Source organism: Lactuca saligna, chromosome 5, assembly GCF_052625555.1.
Source record: "Lactuca saligna cultivar CGN05327 chromosome 5, ASM5262555v1, whole genome shotgun sequence".
NCBI lineage: Eukaryota > Viridiplantae > Streptophyta > Magnoliopsida > Asterales > Asteraceae > Lactuca > Lactuca saligna.
In genome coordinates, this window is record NC_136421.1 from 302,889,309 (window position 1) to 302,900,534 (window position 11,226).

At 33.8% G+C, this 11,226-nt stretch overlaps 1 protein-coding gene across 1 annotated transcript; it reads right to left on the bottom strand.

Annotated features, from left to right (window-relative positions):
• Nucleotides 1-5,929: 5,929 nt before the first annotated feature.
• LOC145048424 (serine carboxypeptidase 1-like) lies at nt 5,930-10,244 on the bottom strand. Its single transcript, XM_078996901.1, has 14 exons — nt 9,980-10,244; nt 9,381-9,526; nt 8,870-8,943; nt 8,499-8,621; nt 8,288-8,390; nt 8,167-8,204; nt 7,957-8,058; nt 7,654-7,734; nt 7,305-7,547; nt 7,092-7,157; nt 6,883-7,004; nt 6,523-6,639; nt 6,357-6,402; nt 5,930-6,259 (listed from the first exon to the last, which is right to left on the bottom strand). The coding sequence occupies exons 1-14, from the start codon at nt 10,123-10,125 to the stop codon at nt 6,176-6,178; spliced, it is 1,491 nt and encodes a 496-aa protein (XP_078853027.1). The 5' UTR covers nt 10,126-10,244; the 3' UTR covers nt 5,930-6,175.
• Between the last annotated feature and the right edge of the window lie 982 nt (nt 10,245-11,226).

The following is an 11,226-nucleotide window of genomic DNA, read 5'->3' on the forward strand; positions in this document are numbered from 1 at the left end:
CTGGCCGGACTAGGGCAGTTGGTCACACTGTTTGCCCGAGAAAAGCCATGCATGTGAATGATAAAAAGAAGAGGCAATGCATGTGAAAGAATCTATGAATGATATGCGTGCCACGATAGATGGCTTACAAAAGAAGTGGCAGAGGTAAAGGCAATGATGTAGGACTCTAACAAGCAAGTTGTGGACAATGTGAGCCCAGGGGTTACAAAACAGGTGGCAGAGGTAAAGGCAATGATGCATGAGTCTAATAAGCAAGTTGTAGACAATGTGAGCCCAGGGTTTCCGAATAGTAGCTGTGACTCAATGCCAGCCTTGGTTGCGATAACGATAATTGTGTATACCTATTTGCCTGAGTTTTAATCTTGATACTGTATTTTAACTTTGAATTAGGTATTTAACATTCGTTTTATTTATATACAAAACCTATTTGCTTGCTTGCAGAACCCTACTCAGTGTAAATTGGTGTTACCATATGGGGCATTGGACCATAATTGCGCTAGTGGGTTGGTCTTTCCCTACGGGAATAGGCAAATACACTCACTCCCCTGCGTGAAAACCACCTTAAAGTTTTGATAGAAAAAATCAACAAAGACTTTCAGGGTCTTCCAATTCCTGTAGTGACTGATGAAGCCAGTAATCTTCAAAGTGCAGTTGGCCAAATAATTCAATGGCCATGAAATGCTATTATTCTAACTGAGGTACATTCTTTTTATCCTTGATTTTTGTAATTACTATATATATATATATATATATATATATATATATATATATATATATATGCATCAAGTTATTACTAATGTGTTTAATCAAATGGTTTGTGGATATAGATACAAGGAAGAAAGATACAAAATTCAACTCCAAGTTCGCTACAAACCACTGCAGGAGGTTGTACAAAAAAGAGCACACTCGCTCTAATGAACAAACCGAAGCCAATTGAATTACTATGTGAGCGATTATAGAACAACCCATTAATTCATGTTGTAGCTGATTATAGCATTTTAGAAGCCAAGAAATTTGAGTTTTGGATGCACGAGAAGAAATTTTTCGTTTGTTGAACAAAATAACACTTGATGTTACCATTCTAACGGTTTGGCAGATGTACGTACACTTAGATTTCTTAATATTTTTTCTCCGCTGCTTAGATATTAGATGATCGTAACATGTTTTTGTCTTATTTTTAGGAATCTGCATTTGATCTCACGTGTGAAGAACAAATGCTCTTTCCTAAACCCGCATAGGATTCTTGGGGCAGATTGCCAAGAAAACCCGGAAGCTGTCATAAATTACATTGTTGATGAGATGCGAATTAATCAAGGAAAACAATTTCTTATCGCTCCATATCTTCAAAGGTAATTTATGTTACTATAATCATTGTTAAATGTTCTCCATATTTATAGTTTATACTAATACCTTAAACATTACAAGTGAGCATTGGGTCCTCTTTGTCATTTCCCCTCATAATCGCACTGGGTACATATTGGATTCAATCAGGAGTCCTATACAAAAGCCTATGGATACCTATTACCTACTCAAGAAACAAGTTGACACGTAAGAAATATCTAAAAATTGGCTTTCTTTTCTATTTTTTTTATTACAACACTAATTTTTCTTTTCTAGGGCTTTTGCAAGGTACAAGAAAGACACATCAAATCCAATTAGCTGGACGCTCGCTGAGGTAATTCATGTCACTATATCCAAAAAAATATATTTTGTATTTCACTTGTTTGATTAGTGTACATTAATTTGTGATTACAATTTAGTGCAACCAACAACCGGGTGATTGGGAGTGCAGGTATTATGTAATGAAATAGATGATAGATTTTGTGATGGTTGAACAACACGGATTCTTGAGTAGAGTAAGTAAATTTTTTTTATTTGTCTATCACAATATACTCTATCTTTCTTATATAACAATTGTAATTTATATTTTTATAGACTACTACCCCTTGGAATGACACAACTCCATTTTCTGAAACCACCTTGTTTTCAATTGTTGTTAAGTGGGCAACATAATTCCTGAACAAATATATGAAAGATGTGGTTGGCTAGAAAGGCATATCTGGTTAGTTTTTAATATTTACAACATCAACCTTTTAGTTTAACTTTAACAAATGTGTGCCAAGCTAAGAACACCTACCCTGCATATGATGTTCTAACCTGGTCCTTCTTTCATGTTTAGTTATGGCAAATCAAGAGGCACAATGATGAAGGCTGGACTCACTATGATTAGAACTGTCATTGCTAGTTTTAGTTTTTGTATTTAGTCAGTTGCAACAATTGTTTAAGTTAGTTAACAATATTTTCATTATTGTTTGAACTTTATTATTGGTATTAGCAACTGGTCATTTTAAATTGAAATATTTTGTTTAATGTTGAATCTACCTAATTAAGTAGTTGAAGGTTTCTTTGTTTTCTCTTTCATGTTTTTATGTTGGCAATTTTTTATCTTCTCTTAACAACATTTGGATGCTCATGGGATTGTGGAATTGGTGGTATGTGTAAAGTCTTAACTGGCCTCATCAGACGTGATTTCATAAAGGAAAAGTGGCTATATTATTGAATTCATTAGATTCGGTTGCATAAGTAAAACCGGGCTCTATTTTCCTAATAAGACCCAGTTGCGAAACCAGGTTGTCACACCCTAAAACCGATGACGGAAACATTCCGGAGTGGAGGACGTCATGTATAGCATCACAACCAATGATTAACAACAATCATAGCAGCACAACCATTACAATGAATACTTTAAGAAAAACGTTTACATTTGTTTGAAATTTAGTTTGAATTACATCCAGTAGTTTTGCATAGTAAAAACCTAAAAACTCTTAATGCTTCAGTTCCTCGAAAATCCAGCAAGTACCTGTCTACTGATTTCCTGAGAATACAAGCAGTTTTAAAAAAAATATCAGTATAAAACTGGTGAGTTCATAAGCAATAATTTGTAATAAAAACTTGTTGATGAACGAGCTGAAATGTTTGTGCAATCTCTAGAAAATCCGATATTTTCTTTAATGAAAAACACGTAGCGTGATCGATTTCGTATACAACCATGAATGTTTGTTTCTGAAAAAGACCATAGTGATATGCGAAAATACTACCTCATGTGACTAGCTAAAGCTAATCATGAAGTATAAGTATTTAATGTGTAAAATTGTAGCATAAATGATTCGGTTTTGAAAACCCTGGCCTGGTCAGTATGCATAGTGTGTTTAGTTCTATTTGGTATAAATAAAACTATTGAAGAAAGTCGGGTTGGTAAACTAAAGGTGATTTATACATAATGTGAGTCGTATAACCATGCTTGATATGACTAGTGACCTTTCCAACGTTCTTCAGGCGTTGAGTGAAATGACATTTGTACATCTCAGGCATGCTCGCCTAACTGTAGCTAGCAGTCCAGATGTGGGATTGTCAGTCCCGAATAGATTTATTCACAAATCTCACGCTCTCCCTCCAGGAGACTCTGGTTATACAGTGGTAGGATTTATCCCTGTACACATAAGGGTACAGTAGTGAAGTAGCGCCTCACAGTATCGTACAATCTAGTTTACATGTAGTGTAGTAGCGTTCTACCGTAGTGAAAATCCGTATGTATAACGTATATAGTGATAATTACAGTTATTAAAATCATGATGAAGCAGTGATGTAAATTGTAAACGTTTTCTGTTCCAATGCATATGTTTAATAGTGAAAGTTTCTATGCTTGATAAGTTTTAGAGAAATCCCAAACTATACCGATTATAGTTTGCATGTATAACGTAGCGAATAGCGTGTCCGGAAAAACTATGCAATTTTAGTGAAAATGTCCCTTATGCGCAGTATAGTACAAAAGGGATTTAAAGTATGAGATTTGCATAAGTTTTATGTATATTCAGGAAAACGCTTGTGTTTAGCTTGTATTCCCCCCTGAAAATATTAAAAATGCGGAAAAAATGTAGGGGTATGAACTCACAGTTGCTGCGTGGGGTTGTTGACTGAAATGAAGTTTCCTGATTTGTTGCACGTGACACTAACGAAATCCTATTATCAAATAAATACGTATATGTATCTAAATTAGCGATTTTGATAATAAAGTGTCAGAAAACACTTGAATTTCGGTTGAGGAAGGTTACTGAGACTTGCTTGAATCGAAGAAATGAGTTTTCAGCCAAAAGTACCACCTAAAAAGGTGTTTACGGCCGAGCTAGCGTTTACGGTTTCTGAAGACTCGGCGAGTTTACGACCGTAAACTCAAGAACAGAGTTTATGGTCTTTGAAGGTTGGACCGTAAACTCAAGAACAGGGTTTACGGTTCTTGAAGGTTGGACCGTAAACTCGGAAAAAATGGTGTTTGGATGCTGATTTCGACGAGATGAGTGTTCCCAAACGTTCCAAAGGGCTCAAAACGGTGTTTTTCGACGTTTCCCGGAGTTTAATTGCGTTTTTGAGCGTTTACGGTTTGGGTTTCTTAGAGAGAGGAGGAGAGAATGTGGCCAGAAACGTCCTAATGAAGCTGGAGGCATCGTATTTATAGGGGTGAGGTGGGGTCCACTCGTCACTGACCGTAAACGTGTTTACGGTCGTAAACCAGTTTACGATCGTAATCCCATTTTAGACCAAAAATGTAGTTTTCTCGAGATTTTTGGGTTTCCGCGCGATTTTTGGTTTCCGACTCGTAAACAATTTAATTAAATATAACTAGATTATTTTATTAAACCAAAATTTTGACGGAAAAGTTAACGAATCTGAAATTTCATTAACGGAAAGCACGTAACAGAAACGGAAAAAGTTTCGGGTTGTCATACGGGTTCATTTTATACTTTTACATAAGACTCGCCTTCATATAACCCTGTTGCAAAACCGGATTCTATTAGCCATATTAACCGGGTTTTATAGCATTTTTTGTAGTAGTGGATGTAATTTGGAAATGAATGCAGGAATGTCTCGATGTAGATGGAGAGAGAGTTAGCGGTGACATAAGGATTTACCGGCGACAAATCGGGGTAATCGGAGGGAATTCTTTCGTGATTAATATTTTTGGGCATTAGCGACGAAAAAATCGCCGCTATTTGTGTCATGGGTAATGATATCTAAGACGGAAGGGATCCTCATTTGTTCGATTGGGTGATATGATCAACGTATGGGGTTACTTCTTGGAGCATGACACGGATTGCTATGTATCACCTTTAGAGGACGCCATCGGTGACATATAAATAATGGTGGTGTCGTTGCTAATGGTGTCGCTGATAATGCACGTTTTTCTTGTAAGGGTTGTCTTTTTTTTTTTTTTTTTTTTTTTTTTTTTTTGTCAAGACCGTGGTTGAGGTGGTAGCTCACTAAAAATCAGTGTTGTAAAAATCCCGACTAGATCCCGATTAATCTCTAGGCATTACCAGGCCGATTAGAGGGCGCTTAAGAATTAATCCCTACATAGAAAATGGGTGAATCAGTAGAAAAAGTTGAAATTTTAACATTTGAATAAATTCTATCTCAATAAAAACTATTTGAGAAATGATTAGTGTTATGTTAATCATATTAACCGATTTTATTATGATATAAGTGATACTTACAAACTTTGTAATGATATTAGTCATATTTAATTTTTTAAAATTCAACGAATTAGCAGTTGATGGTCACTGATTAATCCCTGCTTAGCCGATTAATCTCTTAACCCCAATCTACCAACTAGTAAACGTCTAGCTTTTTTACAACCTTACCGGAAAGAAATAGGATGGTTGAAAAGGGGTGTCACCGACAAGTTTGGTCATTTGCAAAAAGACCAAGCCTGATGGATTTTGAAATCATGAGGATCATTGACATCATTTTTTCAAAATAGGACAAAAACTGTAGATAAAAACATACCACAGGGACCAAAACTGTAATTGAACCAAGAATTTATTACCATTTTTTTTGTAAAAGGATCGTAATATTCGCCTTGATAGATGGTTTATCAACCAAATAATCAAATGCGTCAAATATCCCTTAATTAATAAAGCAAAACTGTAACAGCTTTTGAGACTGCCTAATACCAACGATCCATAATCGGCCTTCATCAATGAAGATATATTTTCCTTTTTCGATTTTCATTGTACATGACATTTTTTTGCGTTATTTTTTTTTCTAGACACCGGTTTATTTTGTAATTAACAACGTACTATTTTAGAAACAATTGATAAAAATGATAAATGGGATTTTCCTATATTTCCTTTCCATCTAACCAGCGGGAGAAAAAAGCCAATGCTTCTTTGGGTTTGTACTCAGGTACAGTATGCCCTGCTCCCTGCATCACATCGATCGATATACAAACTATTTCAATAACATATGACAAACCATCAAACATTTAGCTTAAGAGGCATAGATTAATGGATATGACAAACCTTGACTGTGAGAAATGTGAGGTTCTTATCGTATGCTTGTAAGTATCTACAATGAGGAGAAATATATCAACATATTACTCCATCATGGTTAATATTCTTCACATATAATATAATAAGTAAGTGTTTCAGCGTCGTATATTTTTTTTATTAGGCAATGAAAGCATACCCCGCAACTTGCTCATCGACATCCCATTGCCTCCACTCATCATCGATAACTTTGTAGCCTAGTGATCGTGTCCAAGCTTCACTTCCGGTGAAAGGAACACACATATCATGATCCCCACTGCATGATCATTAAAAAGGGTTTATGATATTTTAAAAGAAGAATTGCATGATCTTACATCCTTTATAAGATACATATTGTTTGATGAGGATCACATAAGTGATTCTTCGTGAGTAAGTCCAACAAGAGGAATTAATTATCCTATCATGAGATTACTAATCATGGTTTAGACATCTAACTTGAGGTTATTATTATTATTATTATTATTATTTGCTATTTGGATATAACAACGAACGGATGTACCTGAAAATAAGAGCGCGATAACCACGTGAAGTGAGGATTTTGTGATATTGGATCATGCTTCCGGTGTTTGAATGATATTTAATCCTATCGGTACATATCATCCACTTTCCAGCCAATATAATCTGAAGTATCCGTTTAACTTCACAATCTATCCGAGAATTCAATCCGCATATTAATCTTACTATAAACAGAAACCGATTCTATCTTACCGGGTCAGCGTGAATTGCTACCCGAACAGCTTCGTCATTTAGCCATCTACTTGCCACTGAGTCGTCCTACAAAAAATAGAAACAATATTCCGTAACTAAATTCTAAAACCTAACAAATGGTTTCATTTTCTACCAAAAAAAATACGTATTTGACTAGTAAGCAAATACCCAAAATGCCCCCATAATCTCGATATTTTTTTTTGAACGACTTACAATACATGGAACGGTTCGTGAGCTTTCGAGAATCTCTGGCCAAGTAGGCACGTAACCGGGCTTCACCGGAGCTTTAAAAGGCCAAGCACGCCCAAATATTCTGGTTCGCACAGGAAGGGGCCTTTCGGTCTCCCCCAATTTCCTAAAGCTCAGGGGCAATTTTGTATTTTCATTCATCTTATTTGAATTATTGGCGTGATAACATGGTTCGAGAATGTTATACATGTTTAAACCATCAAGAACCTGGATGTACGAAAGTTGAAATCCATGGTAATAAGCAAGTGTGTCATAGAACACGTGGATTTTGGAAGAATATTAATAAAAGAAAGAAAAGTAAATAATTAATTACACCGTCAACTTTTCTCATCTTGCTTTCACACTCTTTGTTTCGTAGTTTGTAAAATTCCCCTTTACACGTCTTGTTAACTTCCTGCATGTGTTTAGCATCCAAGTTATGCCAACATCTGTTCATGAAAATACAGTTTGATAACAGTTTTAAAGTCAAACCAACTGGTTCGTAATCTTAACTTCAAGTCTTGATATGCATATTTCTAAAAGTCGTTCCTCAATTATAAATATATTAGCTCTAAACCATTTACTACAAGAAATTACCCACTGCTGATGTCATATTTGCAAAATAAATCCACTGTACCTCATAGAGTTCATCCGATATGAGGCCCATCCCATGGACAAACGGAACAATAGCATTGCCATCAAACACTTGATCGCAAACTCCATTTCCAATAATGTATCCCTGTATTAATCTATCTAGTGAATTTCAATATCTCCAAAATGCAAATAGGTGTAGTTGTGTATGTGTGTGTGTGTGTTTATATCACAAAGTTTTTAATTGAGGATGCACCTTGAAGTTGATAGTGGGTTTATCACCGGTTTCAAGTCCTGAAGAATCTCAAGAAGGGCGTTATCGTAATTTACTCAGAATCATGTTTGTTTGGGTTTAAGAGAGTTAGTTAATTAGTTACCTCTGATCACTTGATAGGACAATGTAGGGATGTAAATTCCAGCAAATGACTCACCGGAAATATAAAAAGGATTTGAGAGGTATTCGGGATATAACTTGAACCACTAAATTTCCAAAAACATGAAATGTAATTAATTACGTTCATTTTTTTATAATAGATGTATGTATTCAGAGATATATACATTTTGTTGTTTGTTTATTTTTGAGAATACCTCAAGTAGAAATTTGTGGGAATCTAAAGCCGTTTTTGTATCCGTGGTGTGGTAGTCAGATTTATCTCGGGAGTAAGACATACCAACTCCAACAGGAGAGTCCAAATATATCATATTTGCAACCTGACCAAATGCAAATAAGATTTGCAACCAAAATTATAAATCTTGTTAATTATTGATCGTTTTTATGTAATTAGTAACATTATCAAGGGAAAAATGCTAGAGTTATAGGCTTGTACTTTCATTTTCTATTTTTTTTTTTAATAAAATTATAAATCTTGTTATTGATCGTTTTTATATTGCTATTTCTTGCATTTAACCCCATTATCAAATTAGTTTTGATGATGTTGAAAATATTGGTATATATAAACCTTGTTCCATGCATATGGATTGAGATGAAGCTTTGGTAAGCCTCCATTTTTATCTTTCTCAAAATTAAAAGGACCTACAACACAACATATATATATTAGATTGATTAAGCAAGACAAGAACCACTCATTTGTTAATACCTAATGCACCCATGGTTATGGTTATGACTTATGACTACTCGAGGGAATTAGTAGTATCAAGAGTACATATCATGCATTTCATTTACAGTTACATACACAGTTTAAGAATGGCAATCTATGGTCCCAAAATATAAAAAGACTAGTGAAATATTCTGATTACAAAATGATATGGTATCAACATATCCTTTATCTTTACAATGTTGTTACCTGAATTATGATTCTGAAACAAGTGGATTGTCAATTCAAGATTTCATGGAAATTTATCCTTCCAAAAACTGCTATTTGTACTAAATAATAACAAGAAAATTTACGTGAAAATAAATCAAGACAAGCACGTGATTCTAATGAAACAGTGAAGAAAAGTGTAGTATACCATGTTCATAAACAAACCCATCAAAACTGGAGCAACCAGGACCACCATTGAGCCAAAGAACTACTGGATCCTTAGAAGGATCTCTTTCTGAAAGCACATAATAAAAATACAATTTTTTGCCACGGATTACATCTAATGTCACATACCTGTAAACCCATCAAAGATTATACAAAACAAATATAAATGATAAATCCATCAAGAAAGCTCAGATCTTTTCTTGAAAACATCAGAAAGAAGGGAAGAAAGCAAACATTAAGGGTGCGTTTGGTTGTAAAAAACTGTTTTCATTTTCTAAGAAAATGTTTTCAGAAAATATGATTGAATTTTCGTTTTCAATTTCAATGAAAATTTTAGAAAACGCGTTTGGTTGAAATTAGGGGAGTTTTCATTTTCCATCTTAGAAATTTGAAAAATTTTGGAAAACTATAAAAATCACTTCTCTAATTTACAAATAATTTGGAAAACTGAAAATTTTCATTTTCTTGGAAAATTTTGGAAAACTGAACGAATCAAACGTGTTTTCAAAACTTCCGTTTTTCTTGGAAAATTTCCGTAGAAAACTGAAAATTTTTCCACAACCAAACGCATCCTAAGAGTACCCAGCATAGTGTTTGGAGGGTAGAATGCCAGTAAACCCAGGAACTAGAAGAACTATGGCATTTAGAGGAGCCGATTGTGCGAAGAAACTAGTGAATGAGAGATAAATAAATAAGAACAGGTAGATTGACTCCAATATCTTAATCATGTTAAGATAATCAAATTTCCGGTTTCAAGAAAGAGAAAAAAAAGGGGGAAATGGTTCTTGAATCTGTTTTGAAGTTTTGTGGGAAAGTTTCTCTTGTTCACACACAAAGGCAGCCCCCTTATTTTTAGGACCCAAGTTGACAAGTTTAGTCTTAAAATTAATATAATTAATGGGTTGGACAGGTTAGATATCGTGTTAAATGAGTTTATTTCTATGCTTTAAAGTTGGTTGGTTTGGTTGCTTTAAATATTTTATTTACTTTACAATATGGTAAAAGTAATTATTTAACTTTGTTAGATAGGGATATAGATCCGGTAAGAAATTTTTTTTGGTAGGAAGGTAAGAAGTTTTTTTTCTACATATTGTTTTGACGAATAAAAAAAATGAATCACTAATTGATTTATTTGTAAGATGATTTACAAGAAAAAATTCTCAAAAAAACATCTTTATGATTCATTTTTAAGTAAATTAAGAAAAACTTTACTTTTATGATAGTTTTAGTGAATAACAACAAAATCATTATATAAATGAATCATCAAGATGTTTTTTTGAGAATTTTTTCTTGTGAATCATCTTACAAATGAATCATCTATTGATTCATTTTGTTTGTTCGTGAAAAAAATATGTAGAAAAAAAACTTCTTACCTTCCTACCAAAAATTTCCTTCTTATTTGATCTTGATTCTGTTAGATAGTTGATGTATTAAATATGTATAAAAATTTTGTTTTCGTTTAGGATGTTAATATCCGAATATATTGTAAGAGAACTTTCAATCAATTCGGCGCCCAATCTGATTTGTTTTCTTTTATATCTATTTTTTTCTGCATCACCTGTTTTCTTATAAATATATTGAAGCTGTCAACTCTAACTGATACTTGTATAATATATCATATCAGATTTAGAGTTGTATAACTGTTGGTTTGGGTTGAGAAAACCAAAATCCAAAACATAATGTAACATCCGTTAAAATTCTCTAATTAATTATTTAATTCTAAATTAAAATTCTGGGATATGATTTATGACACTTTAATTGTTAATGGGATATTATATTTATAAACTAGAGTATAATGATATATTGGTCACAAAATATAACTACATGTG